Source organism: Antechinus flavipes, chromosome 3 (assembly GCF_016432865.1).
Source record: "Antechinus flavipes isolate AdamAnt ecotype Samford, QLD, Australia chromosome 3, AdamAnt_v2, whole genome shotgun sequence".
NCBI lineage: Eukaryota > Metazoa > Chordata > Mammalia > Dasyuromorphia > Dasyuridae > Antechinus > Antechinus flavipes.
Window position 1 is genome coordinate 594,105,949 of NC_067400.1, and position 25,333 is coordinate 594,131,281.

General features: G+C 44.5%; 2 protein-coding genes across 7 annotated transcripts in view; one reads left to right on the forward strand and one right to left on the reverse strand.

Moving 5' to 3' along the window:
- The window catches only part of DRAXIN (dorsal inhibitory axon guidance protein), a 45,521-nt gene extending 42,653 nt beyond the window's left edge, over nucleotides 1–2,868 (reverse strand). The window contains exon 1 of the mRNA XM_051988543.1: nucleotides 2,557–2,868. The gene's annotated coding sequence lies outside the window, so the exon portion shown is untranslated. The remainder of the gene's footprint in view (nucleotides 1–2,556) is intronic.
- A 188-nt stretch (nucleotides 2,869–3,056) lies between these two features.
- MAD2L2 (mitotic arrest deficient 2 like 2) lies at nucleotides 3,057–25,292 on the forward strand. Of its 6 annotated transcripts, none has more exons than XM_051988554.1 (9): nucleotides 3,062–3,162; nucleotides 12,623–12,674; nucleotides 12,811–12,929; nucleotides 17,798–17,869; nucleotides 18,658–18,758; nucleotides 19,824–19,918; nucleotides 20,557–20,630; nucleotides 24,269–24,361; nucleotides 24,988–25,292. In XM_051988554.1, exons 2-9 carry the CDS (start codon nucleotides 12,635–12,637, stop codon nucleotides 25,027–25,029), a joined length of 636 nt encoding a protein of 211 aa, XP_051844514.1. In that variant the 5' UTR covers nucleotides 3,062–3,162; nucleotides 12,623–12,634; the 3' UTR covers nucleotides 25,030–25,292. The 6 variants fall into 6 exon arrangements, with proteins under 6 accessions (XP_051844513.1, XP_051844514.1, XP_051844509.1 ...); XM_051988552.1 differs by lacking the exon at nucleotides 3,062–3,162 and adding an exon at nucleotides 11,394–11,510; XM_051988553.1 differs by lacking the exon at nucleotides 24,988–25,292 and having other exon boundaries at nucleotides 3,057–3,162; nucleotides 24,269–24,981.
- Nucleotides 25,293–25,333: the final 41 nt, after the last annotated feature.

Here is a 25,333-nt window from a genome sequence, read left to right on the forward strand (position 1 = left end):
GAAAGGACGAGAGCGAGGGTTTGTGTGTGTTTAAGTGTGAATGCAAGGGTAGAGATGCACACCTTTGTATGATGCATGTACCTACTATGTGTCAGGCACTAGATTAAGTGCCTTACAAAAGTTATCTTATTTGATTCTCACAACAACCCAATGAAGTAGACTCTATTATTATCCCCCAGTGAAAAAACTGAGGCTGACAGATTAAATGACTTGCCCAGGTCAAATAGCTAGTAAGTGTCTGTAAACTGGATTTGAAGGATTTTCACTGAGGGATGAAAGTCTTTGTTTTCCACTATGAAAGACTCCCAGATACTAGCCCTTATTGGCAAGAGGGAGGTTTTGAAGGACAGGAGAGTATTCCAGATCCTAACTGCCCACAAAAGTGGCTTTCAGTTCTGGTAATGTGGTCAGTCTGATCCTGTGGAGGGAAGTGTGGCTCTGAGAATTAGTGGGGGCTACCTGTACCTGTAACCTGACCTGGGACAGAGGAGGAAGGGGTAGTGATCAGGGATGGGTTGAGTCTTTGTGTCTGGATAGTTTAGAGAACTGGAAAGAACCTGACATCATTTCAACCCAACCTCCTCATTCTCAAGATAAGGGAGACTTGGGTGGGAAAGGGGAGAAAGAAGGCAAGGACTAAGAAAGCTGCATTTCCCCAGGTTTCCTGCTCACTGTGTTGAAAAGAGGTGAGAGGTAGTAGGAGTTAAGGGTCAAATAGCTTGACCCAGGAAGGCATCCTGCAAGAGAACAGGAATAAAGCACTTCAGAGAGAAAGGGTAAAGTAGGGCAGAATGGGTAGACTAAGAGGTGACTGAGTGAAGAGAACCAGCATCGTTTCTAAGAGAACAAGGCAACTCCTATTGTTATACCAAAGTCCAGGTCTCTAGAGGCAAGACTAAGTATAGAGTTCTAGAAAATGAGAGTCTCTTACCAGGCGATCTCTTAATGTCCTCTAACTCCCCTCCTCCCTTCTGACTTTCTAGGTTTTAAGGCATTCTATATCCTAAGACACCCCACCCCTTCAGCTCTGACATTTTATGTTCCAAGGTCCTTCAGTTCTAAATCTGGTGAGGACATTCATTCTCACAATTCCACATCTCCCCCTTCCCCCAGAACCTCAGTTGGCAATTTTGCTTAAGATACAAATTGGGGAGGGGGGGAAGTCAGAGGGGGAAAGGAAAAAGGAAGGAGAGGAAGGACCAGCAATACAAGGAGGGACACTTTTTATAAATGCACGTATATATTTTTAATGCCAGAAACATGATTTTCACAGGCAAAGGAAGGACTAATTTTTGAGTCAAAGCAAAGACTCCGATGGACAGCAGCCAGAGGGGGTGCCATTTTCAAATGGGGTGTGGCAGGAGGACTCAATGTTCCAACCCTGTCAAATGGCTAAGCAGCCGACTCCAGGCTCGGTGAAGGAGGAGAGAGGCAGGTTTGATCATAGAAGGAGGAAAGGAATCTTTCCCCAAACCAGAGGATCTGAGTCATGAAGCTCTGAGGATTTAGGTTTGGAAGGCTTTAATTAGGATAGAAAGATAGAGGGAGAGAGATAGACAAAAATCTAGACGGAGGCACTGAGAGGAAGGGAAGTGGACAGTAGGTGATACAAAGCTTGAGAAGGACAGCATGGAGAGGGTCCTGGAGGAAGATCAGGGTTCAAGTCCTATCTCTCTCTGTGTCTCAGTTTTCTCATCTGTAAAACGATAGGGATGGGTTTAAAGGTCTCCCAAGGTCCTGATCTATGAGTCAAAAAGAATGAAGAACGGTTGAGTCCCGTTAGAAACTTGGAGGCTGAAGTCCGGCTTGTTCACACTGAGCGGACTCCCTCAGCGGCGGGGATCCACCGGGCTTTGTTCTGAGTCCAGACGGGAGGTACTGACAGAGCAACAGCTCCAATTGGGCTGGCCGTGAGTCCAAGGTTTGGGAAAGTGTCAAGTTACAGCTCAGCTAAAATGTGGATAATGCTTAGGAAAGGATGGAAATGGGGCTGCCTCTCAAGCAATAGAAAGAATGATTTGGTCTTCCCTTCTCAGGGTCTACGGAGGTGTGAATGATGGACTCAAGCCTAGGCTGTCCCCAGCACAGGTGTCTCGGGTTCATTCTGTGTCTGAGGAGCGAGATTTAGGGTTCCGGCCCTGCGGATGAGGTGAGGGCAATCTCCTGGAGCCGGGAGGGATAAGTCAGTGAGAAAGAAAGAGAAAGTGAGAATGCAAGCCTAAAGGAAGGCATGAGGGGGGAGAAAAAAGGAGAGTGAGAGTGTTGGAGTGTGGTGGAGGTGAGTGGAGAAGGAAAAGTAAGACAAGGGAGTGCGAGAGAGCCAGAGATAGAGGGATAGAGAGATAGGCGAAAGTGAAAGCAGAAAAAAAAGAGAAGGTGAAGAAGAGAGACCCCCCGGAGTGAGTCAGAAGGAAAAGGAGCAAAGGAGAGGTGGAGCAGGAAGCGGCTGTTCACTCTCGGTTACGTTCCGAACTCCTTGCCCGCGCCTCTGTCCCCTACTCCCCTTGTCCCCCCAGCCCTCCGCCCGGGGAGCGAGCTCTTTCGCAGGTGACCCACCTTTTTCCAGGGACAGAAAGCGCGGAAGGAGCGCAAATTCTCTCAGGCTCCGGGCTGTGAGGCTGGCCCAGGAGCTTACCTGTCCCGCGGCGGGACAGCCCGAGGCGGTGGCGAGCGGCGTGCCTGCCGGGGCGCAGGAGGCTGAGGGGGCTGGTGCGCCTCCGAGAGCGCAGAGGAGGAGACCGCGGGCGGACTTAGCAGTGGGAGAATGTGCAGATGTGAGAGGGAGGGGAGGTAGGAGGGGAGGCGAGAGGTGGGCAAGGGGAGGGGACACGGGGCGGGGGAGGGGAGCGCCGGGAGAGGGGACCCGGAGCCGAGTTACCCGGGGGGCGGGGGCGGGGGCGGGCTAAGCAGCCACCAGCCGCGGGGCCAGGGGGGATCGGCCAGCTCGCCCACCTGCCCTACAATGCTGGCGGCGGCAGGGGGCCCGGCCAGCTCCCCCCGCGCGCTCCCGAGCCCCCGCGCGCCCCCGCCAGCTGCTCTCTGCCTGGCGGCTCCCCAGAGGCAGAGGCACCGCGCGCGAGAGAGACTTCGAGACAAAGGGAGCAGACAAAGGGCGGTGCGGCCAGAGGCGTGCGGGGGACCGGCGGGGGCCCGAACCTCCCAGTACGTACGGCTCCACCTTGGCCTCCATCCCCATCCCCACCCCAGCCCCCACCTCCCGCGCTGGGGCCCCAGGGCAGGCTCAGGACCCCAGACCGGGGACCCAGATGCCGGGGATGTGCGGCATCTGGGCCCAGAGCCGGCCCCCGGGCCCCTTTCCCTGCCCTCCCTTCCCCTCCTCTCCCCAAAGTGAACGGATGCCCAGAGCCGCGGGGGACGTGAAGCGGGACCCCAACAATGAGATCAAGGCAGCCCGCTCAGCTGGCGGGAGCGTCTGGCCGGGCCGGGGACTGGCGGTCCCCAAAGAGATTATCCCCTTTTCCTGTCAAATGGAATGGAACAAATCAATGGAGGGAGGTGGGGAGGACGGATGGAAGACCAGTGAGCCCCTGGCGGAACATCAGAAAGTCAAAGTGGGGAGAGCAGGGGGAGGGGAACGGCCTTCCCCGGGCTTCGGGGCTTGCTTTGGAGTGCGAGTGTAGACGTCGTCGGGACTTTGAATGGGAGATGAGGAAGATCAGTGTGTCCCCTCCCCCACCCCGCACACCTGGGCCGATCTCCGCCGTTTGCCTACTTTCTCGGGCTCACTCCTCCTCCTTGGAAGAGAAAAGGAGGGAGGGGCGAAGAGGGAAGAAGAGCATCTCTGCTTTCCCCTCCCTTCACCCCCTCCTCCTCCCTCCCTCCCTTTTCTCTACTCCCCTCCCCTCTCCTTTCAGTCTGCCACCAAACCCAAGGGGGCCAAATTAATGCCTCACACTTCCCGGTCCAACTATTGAAATCACTCAGGCCCTGAGCCCAGGACAAAGACCCTGCCCCAAGCTCATCCATCAAACTGCAGGGGAGGTGAGAAGGGGCTGCCACTGACTGGAAAATCCATCTCAGGCTCCTGGAAGTGCCGAAGCCCATGAGTCTCTCCCCCCGTCCCCCTCCCTCCCCAACCTTGGCTCCCAGTTCTCAGCCAAAAGAATGTAGCAGACTGACTGAGGGAAGGTGGAGAAGACTGGATTTATGGGTCCCCCAACCCCCATAACTCATTGCCTGGGTCACTTGGGCCATGTTTGGTGGTATGATCAAAGGAGACTAGCAATGGAGAGCACGGGCCCTTAGCCTTCAGGCTCTCTCTCCTTCTAGGAGGCAAAGGAGTCAGGGAACTGGAAATCGGTGGATCCCAAATGAATGGAATAAGGACAAGAGAAATGAGAACTGTTTTTCTTTGGGACTAGGAAACAGAGCCCAGCTCAGATATATTTAATCCATTGAATTTAACTTTATTCTTTAATACCTACTGAGGGGGCAATGTGAGGGTGGGGAATAGTCATATAGTTGATGGTAAACGGGAAAAGAGGGGAGGAAGCCGGGCCAGCTAGGTGGGGCAGTGTTTAGAGCACCAGCCCTGAAATCAGGAGGACCTGAGTTCAAATTTGACCTCAGACTTCCTGGCTGTGTGATTCTGGGCAAATCACTTTGACCCTGGGCAAGTCACTTAGCTCCAATTGCCTCAGAAAGAAAAAAAAAAGGGGGGAGGAGGGGAAAATGCCTACTGGAAGGTTTATAGTCCAGCCAAGTGCAGTCACACAGAAGCCTGGACTTGGTGCTTGTAGGACAGTGGCTGAGTGATTCACCCCTTTGTGACTCTAGACAAGCCCCCGGATCCTTCTGAGACTTGTCTGTTAAAAGAGGGAATTGGACTTTAATTCTTAATTAATGCCTTAATTCCAGGATCTCTTTCTAAGGAAATAAGCATTTAAGTACCAACTGTGTGCCAGGCACTGAGCTAAGTGCTTTACAGATATAATCTCATCTGGGAATCTTTGATTCTGTGAAATGTCATATATGATAGCTAGGACTTTGCTGAGAATGTAGAGGGGGATGGTTTTTGCACTGACCTGAGTTTCTTGGGGGGGGCTGATGCCACTGGCTTAAATGATGTAGGACACTCAGGTGAAAGGACAAGGAGCATAAGGAGTGAGTGGGTTGTGGGATAGACTCCTGAATACTTAGGGGAGACTTTGTCCCAGCTGCCAAGGGAAAATAATTATGGTGTTCCATTGGACCCCAGGGCCTCCTGAATTTAGACATAATGTGAATGATCCATGAATGAGGGGCACTTTAATGCCCTCCCTGCCAAATCCCCTAACATAGGTGCCTTGGAAATACCTCACGAGCACAGAGGCTTGCCTGATGTGGTGTGTGTGTGTGTGTGTGTGTGTGTGTGTGTGTGTGTGTGTGTAGTGTGTAAGAAAAGAAAGGATCTACAAGAGAAACAATATGAGAGAAAGGGTGCAGTTCTACCCTTCTATAGGATAATCTTTAAGTCATTTAGAATTTACCCTCTTTTTCTGCATCAGATATACGTCTAAGATTGTTATGTTGCATCTTAGACACATTTTAGGAAGATGAGCTGGAGAGCATCCAAAAAAGGAAAGTGGGTGGGAGGGAAGGGAATAAACAGTTTTAAAGTTTCTACTACGTGGCAAGCACTGAGCTATGGAGCGAGTTTCCTATTATTATCTTATTTGATCCATGCAACTATCCTAGGAGGTGGATGCTGGTATGATTCCCATTTTCCAGTTAGGGAAACTGAGGTAGATAGCGGTTAAGTGACTTGTCTATTTGAGGTCAGATTTGAATTCAGATCTTTCTGACTTCAGATGGACTGGAAGCCATGCCATGTAAAGCCATTGCTGTAGTGTTGCAAGGCACCTCACTGGGCATCCAGTTCAACCCCCGCTTTTACAGATGGGGAAATAGGCCCAGAGAGATTAATGACTGAAGGAAGGTCACAAAAGGTTGAAGCTAGTATAAACCTAGGTCCTGTAGCTCTCTCAGAACCTTCTTCAGGGCTCTTTCCAGTGGAGCCTCAGGCTGACTCTCAAAGCTCAGCTGAAGCAATTTAGGCCAGAAAAAGGAAGATTTAGGCAAGATTTGAAGGTCTGTGTTTTCCTGGGCTCCAGCTGGCAGGACAAGGATCCATGGGTTGAAGTTGTAGAAAAAAGGGTTTAAGCTGAGTTATAAGAAAGATTTTCCCCAAAATGAGAAGAGTCCCAAAGTGGGGTCTCCCGGAGGTCTGTAAGCAAAGGCTGAAGTACAATCTGACAGTGGTGTAGAAGGCAATTTTTGTTCAGGGTTGGGTTCAGGCAAGATTGCCTAGTAGATAGCCTCTCAGCCAGAGAGATCTGGGTTTAAGTTTGTTTTCTGACATAGATGGCCTACTTCCTTCTGGGCAAATCTCTAAGATCAAAAATTGTACACCAGCTGTGGATTTGCACTAATAGAGAGAATTTTCATCCTGAGAGCCCTCTATATCAAGGACATCTCAGATTCCACTTTTACCCCTACCCCCTGAAAAGGGTTGGGATCAACTAGATGGTCAACAAGGTCCCTTCCACTTAGTAGCTTTTGTAAGAATGAACACTTCCTTTATTAGCTCAGATCATCATCTTGAATCGGTCAGCAGAATGTTACTCCTTAAAAGGACGGGCCATTCTATTTTTAAAAAGTAAAAAACAAATTTTTTTTTTTTTTTTGCCTCTAGTGCCTAGTACTGGTGCTTTGTTATAATAACAGTTGTATTTCAGTGGTGTTTTAAGGTTTATAAAGTGCTTTGCATATGTTATCTCCTTGGCTCTTTACCACAACCCCGTTGGAGAAGTTCCATATGTTATCCTCATTTTGCAGATGAGAAAATTGAAGCAGAGAGACATTAGGTGACTTGCCCAAGGTCACTAACTAGTTAGTATCTGAGGTTGGATTTGAACTCAGGTCTTCCTATTTGATCCAGTACTCTGCTGATGACAGACCGTTTCTTACAAACAGCAGGTGCTTAATAAATGCTTTCCAAAAGTACATTCGCCCAGTGGCTGACCTAATGATCATCATAGGACAGTTGATATAGACTCAGGGGTCATCTAAGCCAACCTATACATTTTACAGCTGAAACTGAAACCCTCTTTCAGGTCATCCATCCATCCACCCATCCATTTATCTATCCATCCATCCATCCATCCATCCATCTATCTGTCATCTATCCATTTATATATCTATCTATCCATCCATTCACTCATTATCTATCTATCCATCCCTCCATCCACCCTTCTATCCATTCAACAAGCAGACAAGCCACAAGTTTTTTTGTAAGGTTTTTGGTTCCATCACACCCACCCTCTCTGCTTCTTCATTCCCAGTTTCCATTTTAAAATATTCTCAAGTGTTTTCCCCTCAGGGCCCTGTCACATTTCCCCAGGGAGCTGATTGCAGTTGGCAAATACTTTCTCTCCTCCCAAACATTTAGCCTTTTATCTTAGACTCCCTTCTCCCTAGTTATCATGGGAAATGTGCAAATTATCGCAAATAACATTCCACCAAGCAATGAATGTTCCAGACTGTCATAAATTAACTCCGAATTCAATTCGGGCACCATGACCATCCATCAGCATGATACAATCAGGCTCATGAGGAATCAGATTACAGTGACCCAAATGAGAATAACTAATGTCCTTTCCTCACAGCATCTGCCCTCCAGACAATCTCCCTTCTCCATTGTTTGTTTACAATCTGTCCTTCTCCCACCCTCCTTTCCCTAAATCCCTGTTAGGTTAATTCTCCCACTTAGCATCTTTACTTTGTCTTTTATGATGTTCTAACCCCAGGGTCAGTACTTGGAAGACAGGCGAGCTCCCAGCTTCTCCCCTTGACTATCTATGTGATCCTGGACATGGCTCCACTCCACTCAGATTCTCATGGGATGATAGATTTAGATCTAGAAGGCACCCTCTATTATTCCACAGGGTTTTAAACCAAGGGGTCTGTGAGTTTTGATAGGAAAAAAATGACATCTTTGTTTTCTCTAACCTTAAACTGAAATTTAGCATTTCCTTCGATTATGAATTTGTTTAAAAACATGCTTCTGAGGACTCCATGGACTTCATCAGATACTGTCAAAGGGCTCCAAGAAGCTAATTAAGAAGCTTTGCTCTAAAACATCATCAAAATTTTAGAGGTGGAGAACTGAGACTCATGATGATCAAAAAACCCCAAACCAAATCAAGACAAAAAACCCTATATATTCATCTGTACTTAATCATAGTCCTAGAAAGAGGAGCGGGTCCAGGTTCTATCTAATACATCCCATTTTACAGATGGAGAAATTGAGGCTCAGAGAAGTCAATTGATTTGCTCAAGATCACAAGTGACAGAGCTGAGGTTTCAACTCAGATCCTCACTGTACCATACTGTCCCTGGTCCTGATGATGTGGCAGAATAAAAACAAATAGGATCAACACCCCAAACTGAAACAACATCCCCACTTGGATTTGGTTTCCTCCTTTGTAAAACGAGGGAATTAGATTAGTAATCACTGTCTGACTTTTCTTTTCCAATAAAGTGGGGAATTGAATCATATAAATACCCGAGAAGCAAAGATGACAGATGGTTGGAATTGGGGGTGGGAGGGAAGCAGTTCTATATAGATCACCAGAATAAGGAGTGGAAAAGATGGTGGCAGAGAGAAGAAAAAGAGGAATCAGGGGCCCTTGGAAACTTTTCTGAGAATTATTTAGTTGTCTCATAAGATCCCTAAAGCTAAGAACCTTAAGCCCACACAGTCCCCCAGAATTGCAAGGGCTGAGGAGGTTGAAGGGAGGCAAAGGAAGGTTTTCCTTTTGAACATCACAGTCACAAAAGTCACACTAGCCTTCAAGGGGGAGCAAATGGGTTTATACCTCCATATTAAGTTTGTTTAGCCAAAAGAGTTATCTTGAGTATGTCTAATGAGACATGGCATAATTTTAGGGGATTCTAGGAAGAGTTTATCTAATTCTAAACTACATAGGGAAATGGAAAGAGTCTTGAATTTGGAGTAAGAAGATTTAGTTTTGATTTAATCCCTTTCTGGGTCTCGGTTTTCTTTTCTGTAAAATAAAATAATCTTCAAAGTCTCTTCTGGTTCTTGATCCTATGTAGTCCAATCCTCTCAGTTTTCAGATAAGGAAACCAAAGCCCAGGGAACCTAAGCAACTCGCTTGGGGTAATAAGGCAGAATTTGAACCCAACTCTTGACTTCAGAGCCAAATTTCACTGTACTTCTCTGACTCCCTGAACTTGATTCTTTCCTTCCAGTGATTCAGTGTAATATGAAAATGCCTCTGGGAGAAGTCACAATCAGTCAATCAATTGGAAAAAACTTTTAGGCATCTACAAAGTTCCAGGCTCTGGAGATATAAAAAAAGAAATGGAAAAGTCCATTCTCCTGTGGAGCTTATTGAATCTCACAAGTTAAAGAGTTAATGAACTCTAAGCAGCTGACTTCCATAAACCTGAATACCCTTTGGCTAGAAAATAGAGATAAGCTTCTGATAAGGATCTGCAAATATTCCAGGTTGAATTCCCTGAATAAGCAGTTTGATCTCTAACCTTTCTATTTGTGGAATCTAGGGAAAATAATTTAATCTCTGTAAAATGAACTGGTTGGCCAAGGATCAATAAATCAACAAGTATTTATTAAGCATCTACCACGTGCTGGTCTGTGTTAGGAGCTGGGAGCACAAGTACAAAGAATGAAAATCCCTATTCACAATGAGTTTATATAATAATATTATATAATATGACTATTATGATAATATAGAATAATAATATATAAAGCACTTTGAAAACCTTTTAAAAAGCACTACAACAAATGCTGGTTGTTATTTTAGTTTTCATTTTTGTTCTTTTAAAAAAATAAAATTTTATTTTATCTTTTGTTTTTACACAAAAACCAGATTTCCTCTTGTATCTCTCTGGCTCCCCCTCCCAGAGAGCTATCCTTTACAACAAAGAAACGAGGTTGCATTCTAATAAGGGAGACAATACGTACACATAGAAATATGTGATGTAAATAGAAAGTTAATAAATAAAAACATAATCATGAGAGATAGCATTTATATTATTTATTTATAGCATTTTAAGATTCCCCTTCCCAGAGAGCTATCTTTTTTTAAAAAGAGTAAATTTATTGATTTTAATACACATTACTTTATGAATCATATTGGGAGAGAAAAATCAGAGTAAAAGGGAAAAACCATGGAAGAGATTAAAAAAAAAAACAGAAAAAAGAAGTTAACTTAGCATATGTTGATTTATTTTCCTTCCATCTTCTTAGTTCTCTTTTTTCTGGATGCACATGGCATTTTCTGTCCAAAGTCTATCGGGATTGCTTTGGATCATGAACTAATGAGAAGAACCAAGTCTTTCATAGTCGATCATCGCACTTTCTTGCTGTTACGGTGTACGACATATTCCTGCTTCTTTTATTTCGTGTATCAATTTATGTAAATTTTTCCACGCCTTTCTAAAATCAGCTTGTTGGTTATTTTTTTAATAGAACAATAATATTCCATTGTGTTTGTTTAGCCATTCCCCAGTTAATGGGCATCTCAATTCTTTGCTACCACAAAAAGAGCCGCTGCAATCATTTTTGTACACGTGGGTCCTTTTCCCTCTTTTAAAATTTCCTTGGGATACAGACCCAGGAATGGCACTGCTGGCTCAAGGAGTATGTACAGTTTGATAGCCCTTTGGGCGTAGTTCAAAAAGAGCTATCCTTTATTATAAAGAATTGAGTTTACATTTTAATAAGAGATAACGAATAAAAAATACATTACAAATATAAGTTAATAAAAACAAACACAACAATATTGATAGCTAGCATTCAAGGCAAAGTTCTTTACACATGTTATTTCATTTGCTCTTTACAATAACCTTGTAAACTAGAGGCTCTTGATATTCCCATTTTACAGATGAGGAAACTGAGGCTGAGTTGTGGTTTGCTAGTGCCCATATTTAGCTCATAGCGAAACATATACAGGATAGTTAACTAGTAAAATCATTTGGGAAGGAAGAACTCGGGGGATGAAGAAGACTTCATGCGGAAGATAAGAACAATAACAACATTACGCAGCGCTTACTCCATACCAGGCACTTTGTCGGGCCCTTTACAAATAATAACCCAGCTGATCCCTGAGGTTTCTCTGGGCTTTGAAAAGTAACGGTTTTAAGTTCCCGGGCAGGGCTCCTAAAGCAGCCCGGCGTCTCCGCTCCTTCCCACCTGTGCAGATGTGGCTAACGTCGCCGCCGCTGGGGGCTCCGCGGAGCGCGAAGGGAGGGGCGGAGAGCGGTGTCCGCGCGGGCCCGGGATAGGGGCGGAGCCCGGGAGGTAGCGGGCGCTAGGACCCGGTGGGAGGCGGCGAGACGTCACCTCGTAGCGCGCCTGGAAACCCGGGGTTTCGTGGCGGGGCCGCGGGGAAAGAAAGAGCCCGAGCCGGAGCCGAGCGTCGGGTCCGGCCGCCCCGCGCTGAGCTCCGCAGCCGGTACTGGTACGCTGGGTTCGGGGGAGGAGCGGGGGCGGGCGGGTGGGGATTGGGGAGGGACTCAGGGCTCTGCCCAGTGGCTGTGACCGCTGCCCGCTGTGCCCACTGTGCCCCGAAGCCTCCGTGGGAGCCAGCTGTGCCCTGTCCGGAGCGCGGGAGGAAGACTCACTCCCCTTCCCAGATCGCCCCCTTCCCGCCGTCCCCTCCCCCCACGGCAGCTGCTTGTTCGGGGATCCCCGTTCTCAGAGGACCGTTTTGGGGGTGCCCTTCCTGCTTCCCACTGCCTCCGACCCCTCACAGTCCTGGAGATCCCAGGAAGGGGCCGAGGACGCTGAACTTTCCCGGGCCCTCGCCGGCATGCGGAAGCGGGCGGGCCTTGAGTCCAGATGTCCGAGCTAGGCTTGGAGAACCCGTTGCTACGCTCCGGGCCCTGGAAGTGGGGGCGATGCTCTCCCTCCCCAAACCTGATCCCTCAGCCCTGCCGTTCTGGGCTTCGTCCAGTGACCTGCTCAATTTCTCGTACACTCCTGGCGGCTAGAGAGTTTCATCGTTGTTCTTATTCCCAGTGTGCAAACCTGGAAGGTGGAATCTAGTCTGTTCCTTCCTTTATTTGTTAAACGTTTATTAAATACTAACTCTGGGGTACTGGGGACAAAACATCCCTTACCTAAAGGAGCTCTCACTCTCCTTCCTTCTCTTTCTTTCTGTCTCTCTCTCCCCTCCCCCTCCCCCCATATATAAAACTTAAAACATTATATAGGAATATCATTTCATTTCTGCCCCACGCTGCCCTAGTGATGGCTCCGGCTGTCAGGAGTTGAGAGAGTAATAAGGATTTTGCTCAGGAGACTTTGGGCGTAGGATTTGGGATATTTTCTTTTCCCATCAGGAAGGAACCCACAAATCTGGGTGGCAGATGAAATCTCTCCCGGATGTAAGGGATTCTTGAGTTCTTAATTCTATTTTAATTCTAAGTTGTGTGAGTTTAAGAATTTAAGGTTCTGTTTGTTTACTTATGTGGACCTGTGAATGACCCTCTGGGTTTGGTAGGACAGTGAGCACAATTATGATGAGGGGTGTCTTTGGAAAAAGACTAGATCTTCTTTCTCCTTTCCCAGGTGGCCGGCAGGATGACCACCCTCACCCGGCAGGACCTTAATTTTGGACAAGGTAAGAGCTTTCAGTCGTCCAGGGACCACAGCTGGAGAGCTGACCTCAGGTTGGCTGTGGGGTTGGTGTCCCTGCGTGTGATACTTGCCCTGTTGTTCACTCAGGGGCACATCACAGTGTTTTTCTCCTTCTTTAGTTGTGGCTGATGTTCTCTGTGAATTCTTGGAAGTGGCTGTGCATCTCATTCTCTATGTCCGAGAAGTTTACCCTATTGGAATCTTTCAGAAGAGGAAGAAATACAATGTTCCTGTCCAGGTAGGGGATGAAGCTATGAGGATATTGAGTATTATATTTAGTTCTTGGTCAATAATTTTTTTTAAATTTTAATTTTTAAAAATCTGTTTTTTTAAAACTTAATAGTGTTTTTTTTTTCCAATTACACCTAAAGAAAGTTTTCAACTTTGATCTTTGTAAGATTTTGAGTTCCATAGTTTTCTTCCTCTCTCCTTTCCCTCACCTTTCCTCAAAACAGCACTTTCTGATGTAGGTTATACATGTATAGTCATCTAAAACTCATGGATCATCCCATTTTATGAAGGTCACTGTTGATGAATTCACTTGGGTCCAGGGGAATGAGGGGACAGGAGAATGTGCCATATTGGTATCAATTGAAAAATCGAGGCTATTTGCCCTGGAAAACAGACTTGATAGCTATTTTTATAGAACAAACTTTTCTTGGCCCCAAAAGACAGAAGCAGGAGCAGAGAGGCAGATTTTGGTTGGCTGTAAGGAAAATTTCCTAATGGCTATTGAGAACTAGGATGGGCTTCTTTAGGGGACGGTGGCTTCTTGTGACTAGCAATCTGATAGGAATCATAGTTCTAGAGCTGGAAAGAATTTCAGAGGTATCTGGTTCAACCTTCTTGTTTTAGAGGTGAAGAAACAGGCCAGTCGAGGTAGTCTGCTTTGTCTTCCACCATAAGTGCCTGGCACAGAGTAAGTGCTTAATAAATGTTTATTGTTAATAAAAGTCCAAGGTCAGGGAGCTAGTCAATAAACATTTATTAAGCACCTATTCAGTTTAAGGTAGTTTACTAAGGGCTGGGGATACAAATAAAAAAAAAGAATGATGATTCCTGCCTCCAGGAGATTACAATCAAATGGGGGAAGACAATACACCTAAGGTAACCTGTTTAGTGGATAAAGTTCTGAGCCTTCCATAAAAGGAAGACTTTGTAAAGAGTTTTCTTTTTTGAATGAGTGAGGGCATCTGAGATACCAGTATCAAGGTATCAGTTTCCAGGATGATGAGATTTCAGGTGAAGAACTTATCCTGAGGGAGGCTTGATGTCCCAGCTTTCCTGGGATGTCTTAGTGCCTCCTAACTAGATTTGGGATGACAAAGAGATGGAAAACGCCTCCATCTCCCTCCAACATTTGGAGCCACAATTAAATCAACTGCCATTGTTATCTATGGAAAGAATAGGTCCAATCTTCTCTTTTTTGGCTCCAACCAAAAAAACCTTCCTTGGCCACTAATCCCCCTATATGTGCTCTTTCCCCCTTTTTTAATAGAAGCAAACACAGCAGCTGTATTTCTTTATCCTTCCTCCCTCTTCCTTTACCCTCTAACTCAACCAATTTGGGAAAAAAAAGGTAATCTTGAGAAGGAGAGGGCGTGAGATTAATCAGCATTTATTATGATGATGATTTCTATTGTTTAGACACCTATTCTGTGCTAGGTGCTGGGGATATAGAGGTAAAAAAATGTGTTCTTGGCTCACAAAGGGTTTATATTATTTGGGGGGAAACATGCGTGTGTGTGTGTGTGTGTGTGTGTGTACACAAAGTAAACAAAGGCTAATATTGCATCTGGAAACTCCCCTGCTCCCCTCTCCTTTCCCCCAGGAAGAATTAAATTAAAACCAGCCTCAGATACTTACTAGCCTTGTGATCTTGGACAAGGCACTTTATCCTGTTTGCCTCATTTTCCCATCGGCAAAATGTGCTGGAGAAGGAAATGGCAAACTATAATAGTATCTTTGCCAAGAAAACTCCAAATGAGGTGATAGACATACTGATATGACTGGGAAAATGACTGGATATTATTGCAGAAGAATGTACTGGGAACTGAGGGATTCAGGAAAGGTTTCTTGATTCCCAGATAATGTACGCCTTTTCTGAATTTCAAGAATAAGGTGAAGCTACTGAGAAGCAGTTGGTGCGGTGAATATAGAGCTGGTCCTGAGACCGTTTTCAACCTCTGACATTTACTAGCTCTATGACCTTGGATAAGGCAGGACCAAAAGTGTCAGAGAAAGAGAAGGTGCTGATCTGCTTTGGTGGAGAGAGTTCCCTCCCCTGGGGTTCTCAATACCAAGGCTTCTTAAACTGTTTCCACTTATGACCTCTTTTTGTCCAAGAAATTTTTACGTGACCCCAGGTATACAGATACTTAAAATAAGTGTACAAATCAAACATGTACTGATAATAAATCATAAAGAAATTTTAAAAATAGTTCTTTGGCATATTGAAATTTTGCCAATTATTCAAGATGAAAGCAAGTTTGCATACCTATAAGATGGATGTGCTTGTTTATTTTTACAGAAAGAATTAAATCTTGGCAGAATGTTTGCTACTGCAGTATACATTTAGAAACCTGTTATTGTTGCCATATTTTTCATGACCCCCATGTTCAATTACATGATCCCATTTGGGGTTGCGACCCACAGTTTTAAGAAGCTGCCCTATACCAAATAAATCCCTTGTCCTTTTGAAGGCTTTAAGTCAAGTCTTAAGTACAAAAGACCTTCCAGCTTTTCACCATGGGGAGAAAGCATGGGATCTTACTTCCTTTACATCAGTGTTTCATTTTGTCTTGTATTCCCAGATCTTAGTATATTCCTTGACACATAATAGATATAGACATCAAGCCCTTAGTTCAAACATGGGCTCGGATTCTTTGTGTTTACTGGCTGTGATGGTGATCTTTACCTTAGTTTCCTCATCTGTAAAATGGAAATAAGGTCGTTGTAAGGTTTGACCTCCTGCTTACTGTTAATAATGAAATGCTGTTCTAGGACAGAGACTGACTTTTTTGTGGTTGAATTTTTTTTTAGATTGAATTAAGTTGGAGCTCAGGTGGTAAGAATGGATGAAAAGCATTTATTAAGCACTATTTTAAGAGGTGGAGATATAAATATAAATCAAGCTTAGCTTCTAATGAAGGAGATAACATTTTGGAAGGGTTTTGTTGTCATTCTGTCATTTTAATCTTGTCTGATTCTTCATGATCCCATTTGAGTTTTCTTGGCAGAGATAGGAGAGGGGTTGCCATTTCCTTCACCAGGGCAGAGATAGAAGAGGGATTTGCCATTTCCTTCACCAGCTCATTTAAAGATGAAAAACTAGATTTGAATTCCAGGCGGGCTTTTTGTTGTTGTTGTTGCATTGTCACCTAGCTGCCCTTGAAAAAGTAACATTAAGGACAGATTGCATTTAGTGGGAGGGTGTCCTTGGATTGGTGATGGTGATGTCACCAGTGGTGAAATTTGGCAGGACCTTCTTCCAAATGATTTTCCTTGTCTACTTACCAAAAACAACCTTAAACTGTATTAGAGTGATAATCTTTTTTTTTTTTTCCTTTTGCCACATTATTCTATGCTGAAGACTTTTTCGTGAGTTTTAAAATGTGAATTTTTTTTATTTCATTAAATATTTCCAAATTAAATGTAAAAATATTTTAATAATTGTTTTTCAAAATTTTGCATCCCAAATTCTCTTCTTCCCTCCTTCCTCTCTCCCTTGCTTGAAAAGGCAAGCAATTTGATATCAATTATGCATATGTAATCATGCAAAATATATTTACATACTAACTAAACCCAAGAAAAATAAAGAGAGTATAAAAAGTATGCTTCAGTCTCTGGGAGGTAAATAGCATTTTTCATCATGGGTCCTTTGGGATTGTCTTGGATTATTGTCTTGATCAAAATTGCTCAGTCATGGGACAGCTAGATGGCTCAGTAGATAGAGCTCTCCTCTGAGAGAAGAGATTCTTTCCCATGTCATACTTAGCAGAAAAAGATATATAGTAGGAGAGAAGGGCTATGGGCACTATGTCTTTTTAAAAGTTCCAGTCTTGAGGCAGCTAGGTAGCACAGTGATAGAGTACTGGCCCTGAAGTCAGGAAGACCTGAGTTCAAATGTGACCTCAGACACTTAACTCTTTCTAATTATATAATCCTGGACAAGTCACTTAACCCCAATTGCCTCAGCAAAAATTAAAAAAAAATCATAGCTGATCATCCTCACAATATTGCTATTACTTTGTATGATGTTCTCTTGATTCTGTTCACTTCACTCTATATCAGTTCCTGTATGTCTTCCCAAGTTTTTCTGAAGCCATCTTGCTTATCATTTCTTACAGTACAATAATATTTCATCACATTCATACACCACAACTTGCTCAGCTATTCCCCAATTGATGGGCATCCCCTCAATTTCCAGTTCTTTGCCATCACAAAAAGAAAAAAAAGAATATAAATATTTTTGTACAGATGAGTCCTTTTTGGACTCATTCTTGGAGAACAGAACTAGGGGTGGTATTGCTGGGTTAAAGGGTATGGGCAGTTTTGTAGCCCTTTGGATATAGTTCCAAATTGCTCTCCATGCTAAAGATTTATGGTGGTTGGGAGGCACGTGCTACACAAAATTTTCCCCTCAAGAGCTGCCATTTTTGTTGTTTTTGAGTTCAAGGTTCTATGTATTTTGAGGTTTCTTGAGCCTATGGGGAATATGCAAATGTAAAAAAAAATTGTGAATACTTGACTTAGCATGGCACATATGTTGGTGAAGTCAAATTTATATAAAAATTATTTGAGAATGACCTTTTATTTATAATTACATGCAAAATTTTGTGGCGTATCCAACAATATGGTATGCCCATTGATAACCACCGATGGGAGTGAGGGTGATATTTGAACGTGGGGATACCAGTTTCGGAGGGTTTCCCTTTCCATAGCTATCCTTCCTGCTTCCTTATTTAATAAAGCTTCATGGCAATTGAATTGTGTGTGTTTAAGACATTTCTTTTTGGTCTCCGTATCTTCCATGTACATAGTAGGAGCTTAATAAATATTGATTGACTATCCCAAGGACCTCATTCTTGGTTCTTCTGTGAACAGATGTCCTGCCATCCGGAGCTGAATCAGTACATTCAAGATACCCTTCACTGTGTAAAGCCCCTGCTGGAGAAGGTGAGAAGTAATTCTGTTATTCTTGCTCTCCAGATCCCCCCAGTCCCTCTGGTCCTTTTTAATTGTGTCTCTTCTGCTCCTCTGGACATCATGGATTCTGACTGAGCTTTGAGGAAAATCATCAGATTAAATCTAGGGGGTGTGTGGGGGGGAAGGGTCCTTAGAACTCATCAAGTCCAAGCTCTTCATTTTACAGAGAAACTGAGGCCCAGATGGGCTGAAATGGTTTATCCAAATTCACAGAGCTAGCAAGTAGCCGAGTGAGCCTCTGAACCTGGGTCCTCTACCTCTAAAATGAGAGTTGTCTCAGTGTGCTTGTCTATTTGTCTGTTTGTCTCTCTCACAGACATACACACGTGCTTTCAATCAAAATTCAGTGTCCAGATCACTCTCTGATGGGCCCTGCCCCCTTCACCATTATCTTTGATTCACCATGTCTGGACAGAGTTGTTTGCCTGTTGTTCCTCCATTAAAAAGAAGAGTTCTGGAGGACAGGAGCTGTTTTTGCTTTTCTTTTTATCCTCAACCCTCAGGGTAGTGCCTGTACATAGTAGGCACTTAATAAATGCTTATTGACTTGATTGTTGACTGACTCTAGAAGTAGAAGCACTGACTTGACTTTAGGTCCCTTTTTTCCCAGAGGAAAAGGGCGATTTTCATTACTGTGACCTATGGACGGATTTTTTTTTTGGGGGGGGGTCTCTCTGCTCCCTGCTGAGAAAGATGTGGGTGCTAGGTTACTGGTGTCTCACTTGTTGACTGTGGTTGATGTTGGGGGATCTTTGCAGAATGATGTGGAGAAGGTCGTGGTGGTGATTTTGGACAAAGAGCACCACCCAGTGGAGAGATTCGTTTTTGAAATCACTCAGCCTCCCTTGCTTTCTATCAGGTGAGCTCACAACAATGGCCTCCCTCCTTTGAAAAGGGTCACAGAACAGTCTGTTTGCTGGGAGAAAGAAGAAGGCTCTTGGGAGTCTTAGGGTGTTAGAGTGGGACGGGGGCCTCAGGACCCGGCATGATGGAACTTAGAGGGGTTCTAGCTCAGAAATGTCAGAGCTGGGAGGAACCTTGGAATAGAGAATGTCAGAACACGGGATGTCTGCCGGAACCAAAAAGGCCCCATCACAGAGATGAGAGCCTTGGGTTCTTGGGCTGGCCTGTGAGCTTTCTTAACATTAATAACCACATTGTGGCAAAAGTGGTTTCCTTTTTTCTGTGTATTTTATTTTTAAGCATTTAAATTTAATTCATCTGGAGATCACTTCCTAGCCTTACCCTTGGGCTGTAGAATGTTAATTCTAACTGAAAGCTGTATAAGTATCTCCTTGCTTCAGTTTCTTGACTGGATTCTATTAGAATTCAGTCCACTCAGTAATGGCATCATGTTTCAATAAATCTTTGCCCCTTGACTAAGGGGAAAAAAATAGCATTTAAAAACATGATTCTGAAAAAGGCTTCCTTACACTGCCAGAAGTTCTGGTCTAACCTCCAGATTTTAAAGATGAAGAATTGAGATTGAGGAAGATCAAAAAAAGGGCTTGCCCATGTGTAGCTTGGCATTTCTCATGGGATCTTGGGACTTTGCTAGAAAGGACTTCAGAAGGATCTAGTCCCCTTCAGTTTTACAGAGAAAAAAAGTGATTTAGCCAAGGTCTGAATGCCTTCTATTTCTCTGCTTCTTGTTCTTTGCCCCCATCCAGCAGTAACGTGCTAAATCCCCCTGATGATGTGCTTGGAGACCCAGAGAAAGGGGCAGACTGATGGAGGTGACCCAGAACCCTTTGCTAGATTCCATTTATAGGGATTTAGGTAGAAAAAAAATTCTTGATCTGGGAGTCAGGAACTTGACTTGCAGTTTCATCTTTCTCTCTGGGGCATAGTTGATAAGAGAATTAATTGAGATGATCTTCCAAGGCCCCAGACCCCCTGCAAACCTCCACCTTCTCCTTCCCAGCTCAGACTCTCTCCTGTCTCACGTGGAGCAGCTCCTTCGGGCCTTTATCCTGAAGATCAGTGTCTGTGATGCCGTCCTGGACCACAACCCCCCAGGTAGGCCCCGCTGTCCTGCCCTGGGGGTTCCCCCATGCCTGGTGTTTGGGAGTTGGCTGGGTTTTTCCCTCCCTTCTCTCCTGGAATCGGAGCCCATCCCCATGGACAGCTGTCTCTGGGACCGGCCTGCAGGGCATTCCTAGGGCCCAGCTGAATTCCTCTGAGCCTTGGCCCAAGGCCTCCCCAGCCCATTGCTCTGGTCATTCGTACCAGGTCCGTTCTTCAGAGCCGGTTCATCCTCACCACCTGTGAGACGCTTTCCATGATGGACTTACTCCTCCTAGGTCCAGTCTCCCCGTCCACACTGCTTTGATGTGGCTGTGGTCTAGTTTCACGGTGACCATTTCTATTTATGGACATCCGTGCAGAACTCTTTTAAAAAAGAGGCTGTCCTTAAATCCTTCCACACTTATATTTAGGGAAAGCCAAAAAGACAGAGAGAGGCTCTGAGGGGGTGCAAGTGGGAAAGGAAGGAAACTGGTCTTGGATAAAGGATCCAGATCGTCATGCACTGAGCCATTTTACGCTGAATATTCAGGGGCTGGAGCTCTGGGTTAGGGCCAGTTGGGGAGGGTCCAGTGATCAGGATTCTCTCACCTGCCCCTCTAACTCTGCTATCTCCCCCTTCCCAATGCAAGGCTGTACCTTCACTGTCTTGGTCCACACACGGGAAGCAGCCACACGAAACATGGAGAAGATTCAGGTGATCAAGGTGAGTTCCAGTCCCTAACTGTTGTGTCAAAAGGTAATGTCTTGAGGACCCCTGCTCCCCAATTTTACTTCTGGCAGAGACTTGCTGTGTGGTCTTAGAGCAGTCTCTCTCTACCTGAGAGCTTACCTGGGAACCACAAGTACCCATGAATGACTGAATGTACTCAAAAAAATGCCTGCTCTGTGCCAGGCCCTGTGCTGGGTATGCACTGGGGAGGGAGGTGAGGGGGGCAGGAAAGGGGGGATATTTTGGTCTGAGAACCATAGGGATTCAGAGTGGAGGCAGAAGTGGAGATTATCATGACCACTGCCGAAGGCGGTGCGGTGATTCCCAAGCCAGTGAGAGGGAAGAGGGAGGGGAGTATCTATGAGTTGGTTGGGAGGATGCTGAGACCTTTTGGTGTCCGGACAGGGTGAGAAATGTTAGCTGAGTTTGTATTGCTTGGTGTATCCTGAACAGTCCAGTGGAAGAAAGTCCAGAGCTGAATAGATGAACTTCAGTAGGGACATGGGTGTCGGGGTGGACAACACAAGGCAAGAGCTTCTGCCCAGGGTGGCTGGGGTCTGAAGCACAGTCTGGGACCCATAGATAATGGTAGGTTGAGTGAGTTTCCTTTTACTCTCACTCACTACTTCCAGGGTCTGCTATTTAATTTCGACAATCAGCATAAGAAAACGTACAAGAATTTCAGTGTGTTGGGTGGATGCTGCTCCAGGAGGGTGGGAGATAAGATAGGAACAAGATGGATAGACAGGGGTGGGTTGCCATCTGCACTATTGGAAAGATCACAGATTCAATAGCAGTTAGAGCACTCCTTTTCCCCTCCCTAGCTTACCATGTGATTTTCTGCCCCCAAACAGCCATTCTTTTTGTAGCCAGCTGAGTAATGAGTCTCTGTCTCTGGGCCCTTAGTGGAATAGGAAGTCCAATCAGAACCAATCATTTCTTATGCTAGAAGCAGACATCATAAATGGGAGAGGGGAAAAGAGGGAGATGGGTGTCCTTCAAAAAGAAACCTGGGAGGTTTGGTGAGTGGCTGTATTGAAGTTAAATCCATATTTGAGGTCCAAGCTCCTTCACCCCCGTGCCCCAAATACAGTATCTGCACACTGTAGGTATTTAGTTTTAATCACCATATTGTGCAATAATTAATCACTATAACGTGCAAAAGGTGGGCCATGGTATAACTAGGGGAGGACCCTTGGCAGAGCTTATAAGCCCAGTTGATGTAAGGCTGGGGGAAACTGAAGCCCTACTTAGAGACACTGAGCTCCAGGAGGTCCATGACTTAATAGAGAAGAAACAGATGAACAATCAACAAGTTTTTATTAAGCACCTACTGCATATAGAGGCACTCTGTAAGACAAAAGGGAAACCAGTCAAGACATTTACATTATCTTGGGAAATAACCAGATACAGAAAGTCTGTGGTGAGTACACAGGAAAGGAGCCACTGTTTGGACCTCATTTTTTTCCCTGTATAAAATCAGAGGGGTTGGACTAGATGGTCTTTCAACTCTAAATCTAATTCAAAAGTGTAAATAAGTGGTGTGTGTATGTGAGCATTTATTAGCACGTAATATATGCCAGGCGGGATACCAAAAGAAAGGCAGATGAAGGATGGGCAAGAATTTAACAGGTAAGGCGGGAAGAGAAAATATTCTAAACTTGTACAACAGCATTGGCCAAGGCTGGGAGGTAAGGAGATCCTCAATGAAACATTAAGAAAGGCAGGACTGTATGATATCAGGTAAAAAGGCCAGGTTTTGGGCTGCTCTTAGCTTCTAAAGGGATTTCCTTGTAGGGACTGTGGCTCAAAGCAGGAAGGGATTCCCTTTGGCCAGGAATTCTTTTTTTTTTTTTTTAATACATTTTCATTTCATTAAATACTTATCAATTATAAGCAAAAAATTTTTTTTAACAATCAGTTTTTGAATTTCAAGTTTGAAGTTCTCTCCCTTCCTCCCCTCTTCCCTCTTTGAGAAGGCAGGCAATTTGATTTGATATGAATTATACATATGAAGTCATGCAAAGCACATTTCTATATTAGCCATGTTGCAAAAGAAGTATAACAAAAATAAGGTTTAAAAACTAGGCTTCAATCTGTGTTCAGAGTTAAGCAGTTTTCTCTCTTAGTGGAGATGGGTCCTTTGGAATTGTCTTGGATTGGTCTTGATCAGGGTAGCTAAGTCTTTCATAGTTGATCATTGCTTTTACTATATAGAACATGCTCCTGGTTCTACTCACTTTGGTTGTAGTTCCAAATTGTTCCAAATACACTAGTTTATAACTCCATCACCAATGCATTAATGACTGTTGGTGTTGTGAATTGATCCAACCATTCTGGAGAGCAATTTGGAACTATGCCCAAATGTCAATAAAACTGTGTGTCCTCTGATCTAATAATAGCACTACTAAGTCTGTAAGAGATTTAAAAAGGCGGGGAGAGGAAATGACGTATTTGTACAAAAGCTCTCTTCATGGTGGCAAAGAATTGGAAATTGAGGAATGGGTGAACAAGTTCTGTTTTTTGATTATGAAGAAATACCATTGTGCAATAAGAAATGATGTGCAGGCAGATTTCAGAAAAGTCTGGAAAGATTTACAGGAGTTGATGTTCAGTGAAATAAGCAGAATGAGGAGAACATTGTGCAAGTGACAGGAGCATCTAAGGATGATCAACAATGAATGACTTAGTTCTTCTCAGCGATATGCTGATTCAAGACAGTTACAAAAGACAATGATAAAAAATGCTATCCACACCCAGAAAAATTACTGATGAAATCTAAATGCAGATCAAATGATACAGTTTTTGTGTGTGTGTGTGTTTATTCTTTTGGTCTGTTTCTTTTACAGCATGACTAATTGGAGATGTTATATATGATTGTATATAAGTAACCTATGTGAAATTGCTTACTATCTTTTCCCAATTACATATAAAGGCAAATTTTCAGCTCCAAATTTTCTTCCTCCTACCCCAAAATTTGCCTTTACATATAATTGGGAAAAACAAAATACTATTAACATTTTTAAAAAGAGATTAAATACTCTCTTCTCAACTCCCCAGCGCATTAGTGTCCCAATCATGACTGTTTTGTAATTGTGTGCATAGAATCCTTGAGTTTGTCTTGGCAGGTAGACTACCAATGTTTTATATTATTTGCAGCTATTTTAAATGGAATTTCTTTTTCTATCTTTTGCTGCTGGGTTTTGTTGGTAGTATATGAAAATGTTTTTGATTTATGTGGGTTTTGTTTTATATCATGCAACTTTGCTGAAGTTGTTTCAACTAGTTTTTTTTTTTTAGTTGATTCTCTAGGGTTCTCTAAGCATATCATCATATCCCATGCAAAGACTGACAGCTTTGTTTCCTCGTTGTCTATTCTAATTCCTTCAATTTCTTTTTCTTGTTTTTATTGCTACAGCTAGCATTTCTAATACCGTAGTGAATAATGGTGGTGATAATGGACATCCTTACTTCACCCCTGATCTTATTGGGAAGGCTTCAAGTTTATTCCCATTACAGATAATGCTTGCTCTTGGTTTTAGAGAAATACTATTTATTTGTTTCCCAGGGATTCTTAACAGGGGATTCTACATAACTTGCATTTCATGGAATTCTGTCCTCTTGGCCTTTAGGACTTCCCCTGGATCTTGGCAGATGAGCAAGATGTGCACATGCATGATCCCCGGCTAATCCCACTGAAGACCATGACCTCAGACATTTTAAAGGTGAGGCTGGGTGGGAAGGCCACCATGAAACCTAGATGTTGGCAGATAGGGCTTGGGGCTGTGAGCAGCACTGAGCAGAGGCAGCCCTAGGAGACCACCTAAGCTGCCTTTGTTGAAGGCTTTGGAAGAATGGTCCAGTCACACTCAGAGCAGCAGCCTGACCTGTCTCATCTTGACTGGCCAAGGGCACCTTGGGCAAGCTCCATAGCCTGGGCAGAGAGTGAGCAGGCTACAGGCAGCCCGTGGCTATGCCTTCTGATCGCTCACCCCATTTTGATCCTTGTGCAGGATCATAATGACCAGCTGGTCCAACCCTGTCCCCCAAAAGCCTCCAATTGGTCTTGCTTGAAGAGTGCTAAGAGTGCAGCCTGTGCCACTTTTGAATGACCCCCACTAAGGGTTTTTTTCCTGCTGCCAAGGCCAAATTCTCTTCTCTCTACTAACTTCTAACCCTTGCTCTCTGGCAGCAAATGGGAAAAGATTTTTCCTTCTTTCAAGTAGGATTTGTGTAACCCAAGGCAAGTGCTTTCTCCTTTGAGCCATAGTGTTCCCATCTGTGAAATAGTGATAATAAAATGCCACAGAAACTTGACTTTTAACCATCTATCATGGTTTCCTTCTAACAGATGCAATTGTACGTGGAGGAGAGGGCTCACAAGAGCAGCTGAAGCAGGCTCCCCCAGCTAACGCAGGACTGGACTTTGGCAGCCGTCGTGGGCCCCTCCTGGCCTGGAATTGCATCCCTGGCTTCAAGGGCTGTTACCCCATTGTCTGAGAGACCAGGCTGGAGACTGGCTCTGGTCACATACCTACCAGCCTTGGAGGGGATGGAGAGAACATAAGACCTGTTCTCTGCCATCCTTAGGGCCTCTGGACACAAACGGCCATTGTACATGGGACTGTTTTTGTTTCAATAAAAGACCTGAGGGCAGCATCCTGTGGATTGTTGCTCAGAGGCGGGGTAGCCCTGAT

Excerpts from the sequence above, each read along its gene's own strand:
- MAD2L2 (XM_051988553.1), top strand. The coding sequence starts at position 12,635 with ATGACCACCCTCACCCGGCAGGACCTTAATTTTGGACAAG. Across the intron at positions 17,870-18,657 it reads TAAAGCCCCTGCTGGAGAAG|AATGATGTGGAGAAGGTCGT; the intron begins GTGAGAAGTAAT and ends GGATCTTTGCAG. Across the intron at positions 18,759-19,823 it reads CCTCCCTTGCTTTCTATCAG|CTCAGACTCTCTCCTGTCTC; the intron begins GTGAGCTCACAA and ends TCTCCTTCCCAG.